This window comes from Embiotoca jacksoni, unplaced genomic scaffold (genome assembly GCF_022577435.1).
Source record: "Embiotoca jacksoni isolate LCO1_2020_lvr unplaced genomic scaffold, fEmbJac1.0.p SCAF_1, whole genome shotgun sequence".
Classification (NCBI taxonomy): Eukaryota; Metazoa; Chordata; class Actinopteri; family Embiotocidae; genus Embiotoca; species Embiotoca jacksoni.
In genome coordinates, this window is record NW_027185229.1 from 11,906,856 (window position 1) to 11,928,673 (window position 21,818).

At 38.4% G+C, this 21,818-nt stretch overlaps 1 protein-coding gene across 3 annotated transcripts in view; it reads left to right on the plus strand.

The window, feature by feature from the left end:
* cntn4 (contactin 4) overlaps nt 1-21,818 on the plus strand; it is a 151,727-nt gene that overhangs the window by 70,576 nt on the left and 59,333 nt on the right. For all 3 annotated transcript variants that reach the window (XM_069166838.1, XM_069166761.1, XM_069166917.1), the window contains exon 5: nt 3,381-3,476. In XM_069166838.1, the coding sequence (XP_069022939.1) occupies nt 3,381-3,476 (96 nt within the window). The remainder of the gene's footprint in view (nt 1-3,380; nt 3,477-21,818) is intronic.

Consider the following 21,818-nt stretch of genomic DNA (forward strand, 5'->3'; position numbering starts at 1 on the left):
AATAGCTTTGTAATGTTCAGTGGTGGTGGGCATGATGAATGAAAGGTAACCTGATTACCACCAGAGCTATTAAAACCCCTGATGTGTGACCTGCCACAGGAACCCTTCTCCGCTTAGCAGTGAGACTGCAGAATGCTGTTTGGCTCATATTAGTGTGGGTGTGTGTAACTATTGATTTCAACCTTCATTATTTTTTTAATCATATTTAGCTCATTCTGGACTTAGTATTTTTAGTGCAGGGTTCAGTAATAGTCCTCCTTATTTTGTCCTTTCTTTTAAGTATGCATTTATTTAGGAGGTATATATGTCCTCTGTTACAAGCAACATGCTGTCAAAAGAAATAAGTCCAGGAAAAGAAATGAAACCACACAAATAATATTGATAATATTACGAGGTAGGAAGTGGTGCTTGGATCTGACAGTCGTGTAGCACAAAGCAGTTGGTCCTTAAGCACTGGGAGGCAACCAATATGTGTGTTTTCATCAACCTGTTTTATGTGCATTTTATTTTTCTCTTAAAAAAACAGCTGTCTGGAAACAATTGAGATCCGACTAAATAAATAGCTTTTTCTAAAATGGAACAGCAAAATATGCTAGTGCTCTTTTAATTACATAATCTTGTCGTACCCTCTTCTTCTGCAATGGTTTAATGACACCTGAAATAACTACCAGCTGTCTATCTATATGAACCCCAATACCTAATATTTGGATAATAGTAGTTGGAAGGAAACACAAATACATTTGCATTGTATTTATCTTTATTCAATTTCAAATTTCTGGAAATGTTTAGAATGGAAACTTAACTCATATCCAGGAATCCCCGAAAATGTAATTGCATTCAATCTCTTAACATATAAAACACATATTCTAAGATGTTCTAAAACATTTTTTTCAATATCTGTCCCTATAATGTAAACATTTAGAGACTTTTTTTCTTTCTGGCCTACCTCATTGGAACTTTCATAAGGCTTTTATAGTTTAATTGTCAAAATGTTCCCAGATTTTGTTCTATTTCTTTATTTTTAAAGTAGCAGATTAGTTTTAGCGGATTTTTACCCAAATTTGTGTCTATCACCACATTATGGGCTTCCCAAAACTGCAGTTCACAGTAAACTTCATCTTCCTGATACTTATATATACTTTGAATCATAGACAGGTGTGAAGGGAATGCAATTTAGAAAAAAACAAAATCACAAATATTAACCAAGATTTTATTTTCTAGTTTGTATTTCTAATAAAATATCAATCTATCAGCCAAGTATCACGCAAAAGCATGTGATACGCCAATCAGTCCAATAGAAGATACTGTGTATGTGTAACATTTTGCGTCACTTGGGTATGAGAAGTACACAAACATACAGCGAGGATTGGACAAGCAGTCATAAACTTAACCACGTGGATTGTGGTGGCTAAAGCAAAGCCCCTTACTTTCATGCCAAGGTGAGGTGAAAATGGAACCATGACACAATAGTGAACAGACAGGTGTATTACATCCTTTGCCATGATTCCAGATTAAGTGTAATCTGTTGTGTTTTCAATGATATATAATTGAGAATAACAAGCCTTACGCTTAAGATGCCTGGGTAAGGCTAAATTAAAGCAGGAGGGTTTCGGCAGAGATGAAGTGGGGACCAACCACATGTTTATTATCCTATAAGAAAACACAGCAAAAACATGATGCCCAGACAAAACCACTGTGGTCCACAGGTAGAATGAAGTCCTGGCAGCAGAATCCCCTAACGTTAACTAGCAGACTTGTATAGACTGCTCCTGACTTGCCCTAAATCGCAAAACTAGCAAACAAATTGCATACATAGAAATATTTACAATGGTATTTCAGAAAAAAAATTCATAACCATGTTTCAAAAAAGTTTCCCCCATCACATTTAAGGAAATCATCTCAAGCTTCAATTTGAAAAACTGCTTCACGCCCTCCTCAATCAAATACTTGGTACCTTCCAGAACCTTGAAATGGTGTTCTGACTTTCTGGGGACTCTTGGCCTGAAAACCTTGTAAAGGAAACACAACAGGGGAGATAAGCAACTTAGTAAGATATTACGCTAACATTACACAAACCTGCATCTAGACATCAGTCTTTCAATTAACCACGTAGCAGAGAATGCACAATTTAAAAATTGTATTTTCTATTTGCACAGTCAAACCTGCTAACTCAATGTGTGCTTCATCTACAGATCAGGGTGTCTTCAGTGTCAGCTAAGAGGCAATTATTGACAAAGCACAAATGCATAGAAAACAGCAAAATATCAATAAAATACATTTAGTCTGCGTTTCTGTCGGGATTTCCTACTTCTTAACATATATTAATTACCAAAGTTAAAATATGTGTGTTTCACTTGGTCATGTGAATAATGAAGAGGCCCTACATTCCAAACACAACAGTCAGTATTAAAACTTGAGGCGATAGTCATGTTATCGAGTCACACAAACATCTTTAAAGTCCCAGCGTGGATGTGTGTGGGGGATCATGAAGACACATTTATTCTTACCTATTTAATTTCACAATAAAGCATCCAGCCTTCCAACACCACCTTAATATGATGTCTAACATACACGAGTCCTCAGGAACAACCGTTCAGACATGTTTGTGGAATCCTTTTTTTTTTCAGACTTTTTAGCATTAATTCTTTCTTTCTAGCTGTGCCTCTTTCCATAAAACTTTTAACTTTTAACACTTTTTAACCAGTTTGTGCTGTATCTTTTCAGGAAATGTCCCAATTGGGGCCCCTTAAATCAACGTATTTGTCATACCTGTGGCACCACCACAATGAGTCTTAGATATCCACAGCACAGATACACGCGGGGTTCAATTTGGCCTGAGGTGTTGCCAAAGGCTGTTTACCACCCAGACCGTTGATATTGGTTGCTGCAGAAGGTTCAGATATTCTTAAAGTATTATTTTCAGTTTTTAAAATGTTCTGTACAATAGCAGACCTGCAAAGCTTCATGTTTCTGTATATCATTTGTTTACACGCTTACGAGGGAAGTACAGACGTCCAGTGGTTTTCACTGCGATCTGACACATTGCAAGTTTGAACCCTGGCCCTTACAGTTTACTGTATTTGTCAGGATAAGGCTTCACTTTCTTCCCGCAGTCCAGAGAAACAAAGGCCAGGAACCTTCTGGTACTGTGCGAGTGTGTGGTGTGTTTATCTGTGTGAGCTCTATAATAAACGGGCAACCAGCAGTGTTTACCCCGCCTGCTGCACACTGTTTTAGTATGATGTGACCTTGAATAGGAGAACAATCGAAGGAAAACACAGCAGTGAGGAAAAATAGCAATTTGTTAATGACAGCGCTTTCATGTATTCTGTGTACAGACGTATCTGCCTGTGACTGTTTGTTTTCATTTTACTTTTCAGACCTGGAAAACTTCAAGACTCACAGAAGAAGCTCTGTATCAGTCCGTGAAGGTCAAGGAGTGGTTTTGCTGTGTGGCCCTCCACCCCATTCCGGAGGTAAAACAATGCATTATTTTTTTCTTTGTTTTTTTAAATGGCTGTTCGACTTAATCGGAAAGCAAACAGATGTCTGTTTCACACTGAAAATTATAGGATTTAGCTGTAAAAGAGGCGAGGGGGGGGTTGTTTAAAGTGTTTTGTAGTTTAAAGCTCTTAGATATTTCTTGGACTGGTGCTTTTTAAGATCCAGCTGTTTCAGTGGCAACTCTGACTTGATTATCAACACCATAAATCTTTCGCTCTAGGGACTGGAACCTTTCCAAGTGATTTTTGCATTGTGTTGGTGTGATTAGTTGTAGCTGGGTCATGGGAAGTGCGACAGCTTCTCTGTCAGGAGCCAAACACTAAATCTATTTTTGTCTTGTCGACAGCTAGAGAAAAAATAAATAAATTGCCAAGCGGCAAACTACCACTACATCATCAGATGTTGGGCCTCAAAGACAGGGAGGGTTGGGGGCATATCTGGTTTATTTGACATGCCTAGGGTGCAGTCAGGTTTCAGTATCAGTGGGCGTGGCATAGTTTTCTCTGGTTTTCAATCAGATTGAGCCAGGTCCACCGCCCACTTCTCCCCAGCTCGTCCAAATATGGTCGCTTATGTCCCCAAACTGCTCTGAACTATCAAGATGGTGATGGCCAACAAATCAAACTTGAGGCTTTAACGACAATTCACAAACCAATGGGTGAGGTCAAAGTTGGTTGCCACTTGATCTGACTGCATCTGACTGAGAACCCCAAGACACTATTCCCACCCACCTATATAGGAAACCTTACTTCACCACAGGGCTGTCAATCAAACCAGATACGCCCCCAAACATTCCACTTTTTAAGGCCCAATATCAAATTAACTATGGGATTATTTTCAGATGGCCTGCCAGAGCACTCATCAGAAGTAGTGAATTTAGGTAATGGCATAAGGACGTGTGAAGCTCCAGCTAACCATATTCTACTGATCTTAGCCTGGCATTAAGATTGGAAACTATTTGAAGTAGGGATGACTGGAAGTCTCACGTACTGTACATAAAAGCTATGGAGTAAGTGGTCAATATCAAACATGTACATAAATAATTACATGAACAAATTGTCCCTGTTAAAGATTGTATATACAAATGTATAAATTGAAGTCAATGCAAAGACCCCAACAGTGTAATACCACGACGAGCCTATCGGGACTGGCTCCAAAAAAAAAACCCCAAAAAACACTCCCATTCAAAAAATCTATAGCTGTAGCTTCAGAAATGAGAGTGGCATTAGTGTTCTGAATAATCTTGGCAAGAAAGAAGGGGGTTTCCCCAAAATGCCCAACAATTCTGTTAAAACACTGCACATACACAAGTAATTTTCTATATATGGGGCTTTTTTTCCTTCATCTGCAGCACACACTTGTACCAAGAATGCATTGAATGGGCCTTTTTGGCATTGAGCTCATCAGTATCCGAGTTCAAACTTTCCAACAACGCTCTTTATATTTTCTCTGTAATTGCAGCAGATGTGTCCTTTTGTAGCCTTCTCTCATCTCTTACTGGAACCGCTAAATGCAACAGCTGCTTGGATTACATCCCCCAAGCTGATATCCACCAAACAGATATCACTGATTCATACACTGGCCTACCGTGGTAAAACTAATGCTTGCCTTGAATTGATTTTAATTACTTTGAGCTTGTATCCTTTTGGGGTTTTACCTGGTGAAAATTTGGCAAGCTCTGTGGCAATCTGCAATTTTAGATTCATTTCCAACTGGTTCAGCTGACACGCCTGCATTTTATTTTCTCTATTCTGTGGACAGTTGCTTCATGGACTTTTTCTGACTATTTGTGCTGAAGTAATCCAATTTGGGTTTGTTTTTTAAGACCAACGGAGAAATAATTCCAGCATGTCAGGCATCTTCAGGCACATAAAAAGCACCCTCAAGACACTTGTCTCCTCACTAATAAACAGAGCCAATACAAGCTGTCAATTAGAAGTCCATTTTAGTGAGTTACATCTCTCAGTTGTAATAGAAGCTTCTATCACCATCTCATTCAGTTGGATAACCTAACTAGTCACTTGGTTGCTATTTTGGTCCTTGCATTGAGTGGATGCTTCAAGCACAGAGTATTTTGATTTTTTTTTTTTTTTGGCTCATTCTGCTCCAGTGCCCACACGTTAAAATTTGGGTTTAGAATGTTTGAGGGTGTCTTTGATTGCAGGTTTTAGCCCTTTAACTTTAATTTTCACTCGCATTCCGAAATACGGTTGACGTGCCACTACATACTGTAAATATCGGCACATAACTACACACTTGCAGTCCTCATTTTCAGAATAGAATATAAAACAACACACACCAAATGAAGATTCAACAGGCTTTCCCCACACATCCTGGCTAGGCTGTTGGCACTAAACACACACACACACACACACACACACACACACACACACACACACACACACACACACGTTGAGCCAAGCAGCCCATCAGAGGATCAGAGTATTCAAACTGGCAACAATGAAAAGCAATCAATCAGCAGGCAAAGAGCTAAGCATTTTGCCAGTACTGGTTTTCTTTGTTGACCTGATGGGCTGCTTTGTTGCATCTAAAATGGCACTTGCCCCTGCTCGTGGCAGGGAACACTGTCTGTAATCTGGCAGTTTAGATTGGTTTATTTCACATCATGCCGAAAGCAAAGGGAAAATTCCAGGTATACTATCCTTTGACCTAAAGCCAAAACTCCGCAAATTTCTTATTCTTAAATCACTTGGATTTCATTAGCCTGGAAGGACATGAGGGGCATTAAATATAGTGATTTAAAATTGGTGGGAGCTCACACTGAGAAACAATGCAGTGCTGTGTTTAATGGAGGCATGATTGTAACGCTTCGGTGCATGTTTGTAATTTGACATATTTTATTTTATAGTTGTTTTTACTGGCACATGTAAAAAAAATATCAGTAGCATGAGGCTGTGCTTGCCTTTAGAAAATGCTTTTAGCTCCTTGAAGAATATGTCTGGTAGTATTTTTTGTTTTCCGTGTGGACATCGAATCTAAAGCCATCAATTTATTGCTAACAAGTATTGACTTTGTTCTCAGCTTCTTTATCCACATGTCACAGAGTTCTATACCTTTCTACTAGGTGACATAAACACACTGCAGTTTATATACACTTAATCCCACAAACATGTTTGTTGTGTAATGCCTTAAATACTCAGCCGAGCACCAAATGCGCTGCTGAGAATATGTCCCTTATGAATATGCAGTCTTTTACTTTTGAGTAATGTTTTCTTAAAACTGCAGTACCCCCACTGTTTTTGGAATGTCACAAAGGCTTTTTGAAAAAAAATGAAGTACAAATGTATGAGTGGTTTTATAGCTTTAGCTTCAGCAGGAACTAATGAGCTTGAGGCTGAAATCCACAGACACGGAAGTAAAGTAAAAAAAAAAAAGTGGTGACACAGCGTTGCTTTGCTCTTTTGGTTAGATTTGTTATGAAAAGTTTAACATCCTATTGCAGGCCTTTTCCGGCAGCAGCCCGTGGGAAAAAAAACAGCCCTTTCAATTTGTTTCTGTGGCCTGCAAGAGGCTGCCTGCAAATCCGGCTGGCATGTGTGTGATGTGATGAATAAAATCTAAGTACAGGTTATGCCTGAGTTACTTTGAGAATCATAGACATATAAAGGCGTAAGCCAGCAGCAGTGTGCTTCTTGAGTCATAGACAATATAGGTGAGTAACCTTGGCGAGAGGATAGTGCGAGGATGGGGAGGATCAGTAGAAACCCTGCATGTGTGTTAGCGACAGCATGTGCTATGACTGACTGCAACAGAATTATACTTGCTCCGCATCGGCCATTTGCTTAGTCAAGCCCCAACGTTGCACTTTGGGTCAGCAGGCTGCAGAAAAGCTCAGGTTAGCTGAGCTAACAACAAGCCTTAAAATGTCTCCCCTGAAGCCAGACGTCAAGCTGATAGTGAAAATCGCCAGGCCGTCAACACATTGTATTTGTTTTATTTTCCAAGTGAAACAAGTATTAAACCAGTTTAATTGTGTAACAAATGCATTGCTATCAACATTATACCGTAAGAGTTGTTTGTAGCAATAATTGACAAAGTATTCGTGCAGCCCAATTTATTTCACTTCACTATAGAATATTCAAAAAATGACCAGTCTATTATGTCAGGTCGTCATGCATTTTAATTACAATGTTGTTTATTTCTGATATTCAAAGATATGAAACAATGTCGACTCTTCAAGTATGAACTCAAACAACATTTCAAAGCAATAATAATTGAACTGTCTTTGCTATATTTTGTTCGCTGATGCTAATTTTAACACTGTACAAAGACAATTTGAAGAAAAGAGATGCTTTGGAAAGTAGAATAAATATTCACATTTCTAAAAGACGCACAATAGTCAACAATTAATATGTGACTTGCAGCAATCATTTAAAAGTCACTAAGTCAATGATACAGACTGATTGACATTATTTTGATTGATTTTACTGCTTATGTGATTAGAAGTACTATATTGGAAATTAGTAAAAATATGTGGTGCCTAAGTGTCAAAGCTTTTTCATGCTCTACTAGGCACATGAATTCAGGAAGTAGCTCAGTCATCAATCTGACTTGTGTTCTCATTTTATTGCAAATCAGTTTGGCCTTTCAGAAGATATGCAATGGTATGTGTTTTCAAGTAAATTTCCTGTAACAAGATGACTAATGAGGGTAAGGCCAATAGCGCAATGAGTCCAGGATGCAAAGAAATACAGAAGTCTGCTGGCAGTCTAAAAGGGGAATGTGACGCGATAACAACAGAATATGCTTTTATATTCATGAAATGCATCTTTCCAAATTCTGAGGGCTATTTGACCCAAAGAGAAACCTTTTTCTGTCCTGACAATTTTCAATTGGTCAAAAATAATTTGGAATTTTGTGTTGTCATGTTTGTTTGTGTAGTTGACGCTCTCCTGATAAGGGGGATGGCCATTCAAGGTCCTATTTGAGAAACAATTGTCTTGCTTCTGAATAGAAAGAATATTGGTCAAAATTTCAATTGGTCAAAATTAATTTGGAATTGTGTGTTGTCATGTTTGTTTGTGTAGTTGACACCCCCCTGATAAGGGGGATGGCCATTCAAGGTCCTATTTGAGAAACAATTTCCTTGCTTCTGAATAGAAAGAATATTGTACAGTTTCATGTTTCATCTGGTTGCTTTGGGCAGCAATCCAACCCTGCTCCAAACCCTGAATAGCTAACTATATATGGAAAAATAAAACATGAATAAAAAAAAGATTATATGTATTATGTGCTTGCAATGTTCCACCGCAAGCTGAGATTTGCAGAAAATCTTTCACGTATTCAGTCATGTGCAGTCATATTTCATGACATTCTTTTGGCTTAGTGCAGATGCATCTCAGTGTGGCATCAGCAGCCTGACAGTCAATAACAACAGAATAATGACTGTCAGCCTGACAGTCATTATTACCAACGCCATCTTCCCTCCCTCATGAGGACCTCGTTGCATTTTAATCACATCAAGGAAAACCTCTGCACATCCCTATCCAATGCCATATGTTTGCAGACCTTCCCATAGTGGTGGGACCCTCAGTATATGCCTGAGGCTCTGGTGGGTTTCCACCTGCCAGAGGCGCTCCCAGAGGACACATTATGCATGTCAAACAGCTGTCCTGCCCGTTATGCAGCCTGGGCTTGTCCAAGCAGAAAGACGTGTTCGGACAGAAGAAAAGGCCTGGGAAATGGGTGGGGATGGTAATACAGAGATTCCAAGGGAATATGGAAGTACTGGAAGGTATTAGTATGCTACTCACAGGAAGAGGATGCATCTTTCGCTTATAACCCATGACTATATAGGGTGCATTCATGTGTATAGCTACTAGTTTGTAAATTTAGCAATAGAAGCAATGGTAACTGATAAATTACATGGTAATGACATAAATATACAAACCGTTCTCATTCCCAGGGCCTAGGTCAGATACTGCCAAACGTAACTTCTATTAGACATCTACTACATGTCTTCCAAGTTGCTGTAAAGATTTTACAAACGTGTCCTTGACTGGAAATGGGTATATTAAGGCTACCTGATGAAATTCGTTATTTAGATGTTGTAGTGAACACATCTCCATCATTTAAAATGATGGATCACACAAGTGTTTCTCAGATTTTGTTCCGAAGCTGCAAACATTTGTTTGTGTGAATGCTGACGGATCTGCAGTCAACTAATTTTTTTAAGATTAAGTTCATGACAATGTCATGAGATTTGTACTGTTTTCACAACCTGTTTTACAAACACTGCCTCCCTCCACAACATTTTCTGAACTTTGCTGTAAAATTCCTGGACAAACTCAACTGGAGGGATAAACAGCATTCTTCCAAAATATGTGTCCCTCCTATGGTGTTTTTAAGGATGACAGCAGAGAACTGTCTGACAAGTTGCTCCACAATCTCCCACAAGTGTTCAGTTGCAAGGGTTGAGATATGGTGATTGTAAGAGCCATAGCAGATGATTCACTGCATTTATCATGCCTCTCCTATCATTTAATGGCAAAATGTCCAGGAAAAGTCAATGTATTTTAATGGAATCACTGTGATCAGTGGTTTTACTCCAGGGGTAAATTGTAGTATCATTTTCATCTTTGATGGGCAAATTTGTGCCATAGACCAATCGTAAACTGTCATTACAATGCTGACTCCAAAGGGAACTTTTGCCACTTTCATGTTGTATAGAATGGGTGAAAGATGGGAATAATTTGCACGTTTATAAATAGCAAGCATTCACGGCAGTTCAGGATGGCAGCTGCATCTCACAATATTGTACATTTTAGCTGTCTTAGTACTTTTTTTTTTGTTGCACTTGAAGAATAGTCTGGATTCGCTTCGGTCCAAAAGAGACCCATATTACCATATTTAACTCTAACAATACAGAAAGAGCCAACAATAGCTATAATTCTTCAGAGAACTTCACACTACTTAGCAAGCAAAAAATGACCAGTTCGCGTCGACTGTCGAGTGGTAATTACAGCTGGAAAGTACAGTAGCCAAAAACTATGGCTACTGTACAAGAGTGTCATTTCAGTCGTAAAAACGCCTGTTGAATACTACACTATTAAATTCCAGCATTTATTTACCTTTGACAACAGATCTAATATAATCCACCCATGTTTGCTTACTTTTTGCTAGCATGTCAATAGTTCGATACAAAGTCAGTTATTTTGGAGCTGTCAGCTAAATTTTAACTTTCCAGTTGTAATTACCACTTGACAGTCGACGCGAACTGGTCATTTAAATGTAATGTGAACGTGGCATAATAATGCTACAGGTGAAGCTTTAAAAGCATGTTAGCTGTGTCACAATTTTTTTAAACTTTTAGTTAATTCTCTTGACTTGAATAAACTTGAGTACAACATGCTTTACAAAAAAATACAAACCTTTCAGCTAAACAAAAAGAGGGAAACTACAGTTTGTAAAAATACATGAAGTTTTTGCTTTTAGTAAATGAGGTATCTTATTGCCAGCAAAGCAGATCATTAAAGAGCAATTGTCTCTACAGAAGTTAGTCAGCTAGCCCTGCAAGTAATTTTTACATAATAAATCACTCAGAAGGCAGCGCAGGTTCTGGTCCAGGTTCTGGTCCAGGCTCTGGTCATCTCACGTCTGGACTACTGTAACTCCCTCCTGGCAAGTCTACCTGTTAGCGCCATCCGACCTCTGCAGCTCATCCAGAATGCAGCAGCTCGACTGGTCTTTAACCTCCTAAATTCACTCCCACTACTCCGCTCCTCCTCCGCTCCCTTCACTGGTTACCAGTAGCCGCCCGCATCCGTTTCAAAACATTGGTACTTGCGTACCATGCTACGAACAGATCGGGTCCAGTCTACATCCAGGACATGGTCAAACCCTACACCCCAGCCCGCTCACTCCGCTCTGCATCTACCAATCGGCTTGTTGCTCCCTCACTGCGAGCTAAACACTCTACAAAATCACGACTGTTTGCTGTCCTGGCTCCTAAATGGTGGAATGAGCTCCCCAACGACATCAGGACAGCATAAAGTCTATACATCTTCCGCCGCAAACTAAAAACACACTTCTTCCGACTTTACCTTGAACAGTAGAACTTTAGTAGCACTTAAAATGGCACTTACTGACAGCACTTTGTAGTTTGGCTTTCTTGAAGAAATTGTATTTTCTTGACTCTTGTTGTTCTGGGTTTTTTACCCTCATGGTTGAAATGCACTTATTGTAAATCGCTTTGGATAAAAGCGTCAGCTAAATGAAATGTAATGTAATGTAAAAATAAATTTATATCTGTATGACATTTGAGATAAATACATGTTCTTAACGATCATGTAACCACTTATAGATGAATAAAGAGTCACATTTAATAGAAGTAATGCAAATACCCATGTGGGTGCTCTTGGTGTCTCCAATTAGGATTATGGTATTCATAATTTTGTCAAAGCTATTTTATATGATGATTCTTTGGTTTAAAAAGTCTGCTGAATTCATTGCTTCCTCAGTCACATAGCAACAATGTTTAAATAACAACTTCAGTATCCTTCAAATTGTGACTTCCCTGTCAAATGAAACACTGAAGTTCCTTTTGAAGGCCCCCTGAAATGGTGACACATTTGAATCTCTCTTTGCACTATTAGGAAGGACATGTTTATTCCTGCCTTACTTTTTGATGATACTGTATATGACTCATATTCAGTGGTTACTCTTTTTTTATTTTTTTTTTTTTATCTGGGATTATTCAGCTCTTAATCTGATTAGCAGACGACACATTTACAATCTCCATGAGTAATCTTCTTTCACAATCCCATATTCAATCATATTTCTCCCTCAATCTGTCTGGGCACTTCAGCTCTCTGAAATAATATCACATGTCATTGTCAAAGCATCCATGGCAAGCTCACAGAATCCTTTCTCCACAAACCCTTACAGTTTTGACATAATGTAGCAGTTACCTCGTAGTGTAGAGAAACTTCACTGACAAGCAGCCAACAACATGACAGCAGCATGAGCAGCATGAAATGGGATATGCTGTATTTTGTGAGAGTGACACTGTGAGTTGATTGGAGTTGCTAATCACGTATGAAAAGGTCACGGAAGAGTCTGAGCATACTGCGTGCACATTTCCCAGAAGATGTGTGAGTGACATGCTTCTTAAATCTCCTTTTAAGCTCCTTAAAGTTTACAGTACACATAGCTGTATTTATTGTTGCATGTTGAGTGTGTGCATGCCTGTTTGTGGGGTATGGAAGCAATAAAGGGAGGGTGACGCAAAAGATGTGGAGCATATGTTCGCATGTATATGTTCATGGGATTCCACGTGTGTGTAGGTGTAAAGCACGTTCCTGTTCCCCCTATCTTAATGGTAGTTATTGTGGTGTGTAAGCACCAACATCCCCTCTGCTGGGCCACAGTCACATGGTGTGTCCTCAGGCTCCTCTGTGCTGCTACATAAACACAAATCCCTCAGTGCCTGTAGGGATTTCATCCCAGAAGAAATGTGTTGTCACCTGCTGTGCAAGGGGAAAATAACAATTGCTGAAAACATGACAGCTCCGTCCACATAGATAGCTTGCTAAACAGAGCACTGGACTGCAGTTTAAAGTTGAATCCATAATGTGGCTGGCCTTTACAGGTATATTACTGCATCTACAGAGAAAGAGACCAGGGTATTTATTGGCGGTGGTTACCAACTTTTGTTTAAAGCTGCAACTCCCAATTATTTGCATTATTATTATTTTCTCAATTATTTAGCAAATAGCAAAACATTATTGTCACAATTTCCAAGAACCTACAGTTAAAATATGTTAGATGCCTTATTTTATTCAAAAGGCAATACAGTACTCCCCAACACAGACTTTGGACAGATGAAGTTCCCCTTTAATACCATGTCCAATTTGCTATTTGAATGAAATAAATGTGGTAGTATGGACAAATATAATATTCTTATGTCAACCTAAAATGGTGTTTGTAAAGGAGTTTATATTGTAAGATTGAAATGAAGGACAATTTATATTAATGGTGAGCAGGCCACAGTTTGCAAAACATGGTCATGTGAAAATTCAACATTGTATCTTGATGCATGGTCATATTCTCAAGAAAAAACAAAAGGACCTATTACATTTTAAGCAAATCATTTTCTCACACAAGTGAATTGATTTTTTTTTTTTCCCATTCTTTAGAACATTCCGCTTCTATTAGTTTCATGAATGGAAATATATTGATTCAACTAGATGTTGGAAGTTTGTTTTAAGTTAATTTACAAAGGTTTTCCTTTGTTTTAACAAAGGAAAACCTGACATGGGAGAATTGGAATTTGTTTGCAATTTGGTTTTTGACAGTCAACTATTTAATAAGTTGACTAAATGTTGTTCAGCGTTCCTCAGGTTTTCATTAACAGGTCAAAATACCACAGAACATGAAAATTGCATTAAAATATACACAAGGGGTGTACTATGAAGCGAGATTAGTGGGTTACCATCGTAGTACCGATTATCTCAGACTGCAAGTTTCTGCTTTGTTGAACCATCTCAGGCAAAGAAAGCCTGGCTATGTTGAACTTGCTTCATAGTATACCCCGATGGTCTTCATCGCTCCAAAGTCTGTTTACAGGTGTTGTTTGTGTATCTAGAGGGAGATGTATGAAGCTTGAAATGTTGCTTCAAATAATGCAACCCAGCCGAGCATCGGTAGGGGCTAACGTTTGAAAATAATGTTGGCCACTACTTCCATAATCTATCCAAATCGCTGACCAAACTGTCAGTAGTTTCGTGGCATTGTGGGAACTGTAGATGCTCCATTTTGACCAGCAAGTTTAATTCCTGGAATAAATATATATATATATATATATATATATATGTGATTGTGCTGCATCAGGTTTGATCATTGTTACCAACTTCCCCTCATTAGACAATGCTAAAAAAGTGCAATGCTATATTGTCAGTTCCTCCTTCTCTAAAACATGGCCGTATGGGTAATATGTGTAAGCAGCTTAATACAACCCATAGTAATCATGACGGAAGCAAAGGAGAAAGGCCGGTAACGTAGCATTAAATTTGACCTCATAGGAAGGAGGTTGGGGGTGGCCAGATGGAGGAAACACAGGACTCCCATCTTATTAGACCGCTGTTTCTGTCCCTTGTGAAAAAAAAAAAAAAAAGTCAGCCTTGACTCATTTCAAATTATTTATGTAAGCTAACCATATTGTAAATGTATTTAATTTCCGTTACCCACATAAAGTATCTAATGTCACCATGGTAACCGCGTGTTTATCATTGTTACCATGACAATGAAGGTCTGGTTGCTGTCCCACTTTCTTAAATGTAATTTTGGCAAACATACTATTCTGTCGTTTAGGTATGAAAACGTGTTGGTCCTAAAGGGCACTTAAAACACACTCATTTCAGAAGTTATTGGAAATACTCCAGACCAATTCTGTCACTTCCATGAGAACATACTAAAATTGGTGCGGTACTGGTGGAGATGTTTATTATGACTCCTATTATTTGGGTATATACTTTTACAAATGTTATTCTTGATGGTACAAAAAAATAAAAATAAAGATTGATTTGACCTGGAGGCAACAGAGGAGCTGTGCATTATTGTAACCTGGTGTCTCACAAGTGCAGGACCGTTGAGGTTTAGTTGTGTCCCTTACATCCCAATGCGCTCAGTTTTACCTGTTGAAAGAATGATGCAAGCCAGAGCCTGTGCGAAACCTGCGTGAGATAGATGCAGCATGGATGTTGCAATATTGTTCCTCTCCCTCAGGGAGCAGAATTTATAGTCATAACAATTGAGTGTCTCAGGGACACGTGTGTCCAATGTATTCATCTATTTTAAAATCAGTTGGTGCTGAACGTCAAAGTTTAATGACCTGAAATTAAATTGATCATTTCTTTTGTTGATGGTTATTTTTTTTAAATACTTCTGCAGATTTCAATATTCCGTCACATTAATTGTCAGTTGTTTATTTACAATTATGTTAATCTGCATTTATTTTCATTGAAACCATATTGACTTCAGTCCTATTTCCTATTTTTATTAGACATGACAGTGGCAAAAAAAATATAATATTCTTATATAACTTAACCTAAAAGGATAGTTTATAATAGTATGGGTTTCTATTGGTAGAAATAAAGGGACATCGAAATGAACGGTGAGCAGGCAAAAGGTTTAAAATAGTGTAATGTGAATAATATAGTACATGTGTACAGAATGGCTTTACCGTAACCAAAACATAATGTATTGTATTATTCATAACTATTGGTGATTTGAGTCTAAAACTAAAGGGGCTGGCTTTTTAAAAGCACATTGTGAGTTTCCCTCAGCAGGAACAGCTAATATTTTCTACTGTATGTCTTCTGATGTGATCAGTGTCATCCAGACACCCTACCTGCTCTCACAGTCAGCATTGGAGAGACAGAGAGACGAGAGCTGAGTGCAGATCAGGCATGACACAACCTGCCAGGCCACAATCCAGTACAAAGACAGAGCGCGTTGCTGCCTTCAAACCCTCACTCTCCATCTGACAGGCCAATGTCAGAGCATGGCAGAAATATATGGTAATTATTATCTGCACAGTTCAAGGAAGGGGACTAGATTACACAAGTAATACGTTTTTGGTGTTTTTTTTTTGTTTTTTTTTTGTTAAACTAAGCTACCTTACAAATGTTTGTTTCTGCCAAATGTGCAATCCAGTTCCCCCTCCTTGTCTGTCACTGCGGATCACAGGCAGCAAGAGGAGCTGAGAGGCTGTCAGCTTCTGTCTTTTTCAAAGCCAACCGCATTAATGGTGCTGCCAGTGTGACCCAGCCATGCTCCTTGCACTACATGATTATTTTGTTTCGTGGTGGACCTAATGCCGCTGACCTCTATTTTCTAATGGGGAGAGACCTTTGAGGGCCACTCAAGACTGAAATCACTTGTGTGCGTCTCCGCTAAGAGTCGATTTTTTTTTTTTTTTTATAGTGTGTGTGTGTGTGTATGTTTCTCCTCCCACCCGAGGCTTTGAGAGCACCGAGCATGTGCATCCTGTCCGGTCCTGTAAAGGAAACAGTGGATCAGAGGATTCTTGGAGCCCGGAGCAGATATGGGAGTGCTGCACTCAGTAACACAATGTGGGATGACAGTAGTTTAACAGACGAGGGGTTCTCTGAGTTTATTTTTTTGTTGCTGTTTGTTTGTCTTTGTGCAAAAAGGCAACTTTTTCAAATATCATGTCCTAAATCAGTGAATGTGCAGAATCTAACAGGACCAAACTGTGATTATTTTTCTCTGAGCTGACTTTGGGACTTTCCTCATGATTTTATGGCCATGCTGTTTGGCTGCAATAGCGCTCCTCTCCATGGCTCCGGAAGTATTTTAGAAAAAGTAGTTCATGCTGTGCCAGATCAGCCCGTTTTACATGGTTTGACACATACTCAGCAACCCCTCCTACTCATAAACCTAATGCCACACAGTGACGTCTGTAGTCAGAGAATTATTCAGCTTTCACAAGGAGTGTGCACCGCTTTGTTGCAAATGTTTTGCTTTTTACAGCATGCACACAACCCGCTGCTTTGTAATTGGATAATTAAAAATGCATATTGTTGTCACAGTGTGCCCTTACATGTGTTATTCATATCAAGTGATGAGGCAGCTGATGCCTATAATACTATAATATATTGTAATGCCAAACCGTCCTGATGTAACAGTAAAACTCCGTAAATCCTTCAGTATTGACAGATGGCTGCTTTGTTTGCTGGCGAAAAAAAACCCAAACATAGTTGTTGTTGTTGTTGTTTTTGTTGTTGTTCATACTTGTCATAAATGTTGCCTGTGTCCAAATGAATATGTATTGCTTTTAACAGGAGGGGCGTAACATCCCCCTCCCCACCCCCCATCCTCAGGGACAGCGTCAGCGACTGGCTTTGCTTTAGGGCTGTAGCAGGAGGATGACAAGCAGGCCAGGGCCTGGATTCTGTAGAAATTAATCACATTGAAGGAGAAAAAAAAAATCTTGGCTGTTTATTTTTCAACTGCTGGCTGATGTCACTTACTGTAACAGCAATCTTGTATTACTTGACTCCACCATGAGTCTGTTCAGTTCTTATCTACTGCATTTTGTTTATCTTCCTTAAAAATCTATTGTCAGCATGAGATGCATGCTCATTTTTTTCATTGCTGATTTGGAGGATAATTGCAAAGCTGGAGAAAATGCTACAGCGTGTTACAGCGAATGTACAGATTCATTTGAATTGCAGCATTGTCGTAATGCATAATTTAATAAATGCCTTTCATAGATTTGTTCACTGTGCACTATGTATATCGAAACAAGGAGTTAATTGGCTGCGTGTACAAAATAATTATTAAATATAGGAATACATGAATACATTATATGTATTTTGGACACATAAAGATCAGTTTACCTGTTATTAATGTACTTCTTCAACTATGCCTGTGCAACCCGTTCTCATCCCTGGGTGTACTTCTGCTTTGTCAAAGTCTGCTGACATCTCAGAGATACACACAATGTACCTACGATTTAGGCACCAAAAACATGCTGTAAAGTTTAGAAATGCATCGTTGTTTGGGTTAAGATGAATACATTACTTTGGTAAGTAATCTAACGTATGTCACGTAATTCAAATTTTACGTTACTTAAAATAAATCTATTAATTATTATTAGAAATAATCAATGTCTTCCTTACAAACTGAAACACTGGTCTTAATGTCCTATATTTGACCCATTCAGTCACTGTTGATCTAACCCCATGTGGATTTTGCCGATTTCATCTGACTTTGAATCAAGTGTTCACAACACCAATGCCAAAAAGCACCTTGTGCATTTTTTACAAAACGGCAGTATTTGACGCCCTGGAAGTGAGAACAGACTCGCCTGTTTTTGCAAAATATGGGCGTGACATAGAGGCCGGGATGAAGTATCATAAAATGCCATTAAGTCAAATTATAGGACCAAACTAAATCTGTATATTTCAGTTGCTGCTTCATCAGTTTTGACCATTCTCTTACAAGTCCCCCTAACTGTAAGCATACAGCGCAATTTACACTTCAGTTTAACTGATCTGTGGTGAGTAAACCTCGCCGGATGTGAACCCAAAAACAGTACCAGGTGTTATCAACAACTTTTGACCAATAAAGAACCAAAAGAGCACGTATAGAGTTGAGCAGACACCAGCAGTGGCTATAGACAGAACTGAGTTTTAAAGGTGTATTCAACTAAATCACTTTTTAATGTATTAGTAAATACTGTACACTGCTAAATCATAGAAAAGTGAATCAGTAATCTAACTGAATAATTTGTACTATTCTTATTATACACTCCATACTGGCACTGCATTTTTAAAGAATGTTATAATTTATATACTTCAAGAAGCTTCCTGCTTGTGCTACAGATTACCATATCAGCTGAGATACACATGCATCGCAGCATGGGTGTCCATCCACAGGTGCCCCACCTTGATTAAGTCGTTTCCTTTGCAGGCCATCATAAAGGGTGATGGAGCCACTTTGGGATTACTGCCCACCGTCTTTGTCTCTGTGCTCCATTTTTTTACATGATCACAAATCTGTCCGGGTGTGATCTTAGCTGTGCAAAGACACGGGCATGTTTGACTTGCACGTCTTGTACAGGCTTTGAATATTCAGTGAGGCCTGTCCTTTGAAGCTGCTCCGGGGTCTCTTTGTGTGAGTGAAGCAGCTTTATTCATTGTGGCTCCTGAAAAGTGATCTTTAACCTAGAGGGGAACCACAAAGACATCGTCTGGGACTTCTGCAGTCCTCTTTCCAATGGATCGTGTTTTGGATGGAACAACATAACAATACAAAAGTGAAGGACTTTTAGTAGAAATGGGTCTAAATAGTACAACATTAAAAAGATTGTACAATTTCAGCTTTGAAGCAACATGAATTTTTTAAATTCAGTCTAAAACCACTTTGCTCATTTGAAACGGCTGCTGTTGTAAGATTTTCTGTCACCATGGCAGTGATTGTAATGCTGCAGGGCATCTGGATTTTTATTACAATTTGTCTTGGAGATGTCCTGTTTTTATACAAGAGAGCGTTGTGTAACCCATAAAATCAATGCCCTGGATGATTTTCTGAAGCCCATTCGGCCAGCTGTGAGACATCTCATTATGTATCTGCTCTCTGTGGTATTCTGCAGCTCATGTTGTGCCATGTAGTCATATGGGTTTTAAACACAGAACATGAGCAGGTGCAGTCACAGTCCAAAAGCACTGGAGAAGAAACAAACACAAACAACATGCCTTATCCTGCCTTGAAGTGTCCCTCGTCCCCATGGATCTGTGCTGTGCCATCACTCTGTGTTCAGCTGCACACGTACAACAGCAAAACATTAAACCCCCAAATAGTGCTGATCGGTACAGTACATGCTCCTTTCAGCCAGCAGGACTATAGGATCCTGCTGTGATAAATAGCCAAGCAGCTAGGACACAGGAAAGGTTCCTCCAAGATTGTTTTGTTTAATTGCCAGTCCTCTAACAGGCAGGGTTTGATTAAGCTCAGCTGGAAAATAGCACGTGCCTGTCGGTCAGAACAACTGCAGAACTCCACAGCAGCAGATTATGTCCAACAGTATTCAGATTGAATGAGTTTACATCAATAAAATGAGGAAGTCATTAAAGAGTAAATAAACAAACCTGCTCTATAGAGGACTTATATATCTAATGTATTCAGCAAAGCCTCTGAAAGATAAATGGTGTCGTGAATTATGAATTTATGTGATAAACATGCAGTTTTTCTTCCATATGGAGCACATGTGATGCTCATTTCTTGAAGTTGGAGGACACCAGCTTGTCAAATGAGGTTAGACTTCATTTTAGATGCCATAGCAACAACCTGCTTTGCAATCATGGCTGAATTGTATTCCTTATTTCTCTGTGAAACTTACAGCAAAGATGATGTCAGTAGTTGAATTATGTTACCAGTGACAGTGGCCATGATGTGTATTTGGTTCTTAAACCCTTGTGGTTTTTATTTTCTGCTGAGCATTTGTCTCAATTTAAACACTAGTTTACACCAAATTGGATTATTGACCAGGTCAAGGAAGTCCAATAATGAATGTATTCAATCTACGGTAACAGTCAGTCATTAATTATTATTACATAGCAATTACATAATTGTTATATAATTAACTCCTTAATACTTGTCGAGGCAATTACTTTTTGTATTTAATCTTTTTCCTTTAAAGCATCTCATAATGTCAAATCATAGGTTTAATGAACCAGATAACTGCATGAACTGAAGTGTTCTGTCTTCTGACCGACGCAATAATTATAATTTAGATTAACTGAGTTTCACACCTTTTCAGAAGCCATTCACCCATGTGCAGAAACATATACAGTACCACTGTTGTCTGTGAATTTGAGGCCAACTGGTAAAAGTACACTTGGCGCTTATGCTCGTAAGAGCATGTCTCTGTAAGTACTGTCAAATTCTAAAAGTTTGAAACAAAGAAAACATTTTGAAAATATAAAATTCACTGATAATAAGCAACTGTGAATTAGTGAGGGAGTGTGATTCTGGGTAAATTATTATGCAATCTGGCAAAAAGCATCGGATCACCACGAACACATGAGATTGATGTAAATTGTTTTGCTGGGGCTTTATACATTGTTGTTGTTGTTGTTGTTGTTACTGGGGATCGTATTGCCATTAGTTTCCTGTGATTTTATCAAACAAATTGTCACATTCAGAAAAAAATTAAGAAAAGACGATTTCAAATGTATTATTATAATAAAAAGAAAACCCTTTAAATTTTGCTGACAAGTCTTTCAAAAATATCCGGTTCCTCAGTGGTACTACTCAAACTGTCTCAATGAATGACTGAAAATGATGTTCAACTTATTTATTTTATCAGTTAGTGGATAGATTTTTTTTTTTTTTTTTTTTTTCATTCCAGCTGTCAGATGAGTCTTGAACAACAATATTTTTAAACAACCATGTTTTTGACCCAAATGCTTGCTAGTCAATGAGGGGCACAAAATGGGACTTTTACCTGACTGGCATGTAGTGTAGCTTATAATGTGTGTTTGCTAATTATACAACATTTTTATATTATGCATAAATATTTATAGTTTATCTTAATTTATTAAGTTATTTCTGTCATGTATTTGTCAGTTGAGTAGGACAGTGCTCTAATGTTATCTGAGAAGCCCCAAAATTGTAACAGTCTGAAATCAAATACATTGAGCCAGAACTATGAGGGAAGTTAGTTTATATATTATTTTTAGCAGTTTGTAATGTGTTTTTTTTTTTGTTGTTGTTGTTTGTTTGTTGGTTTATTACCTACTCGAGATTGTGTGTACCCTATTATA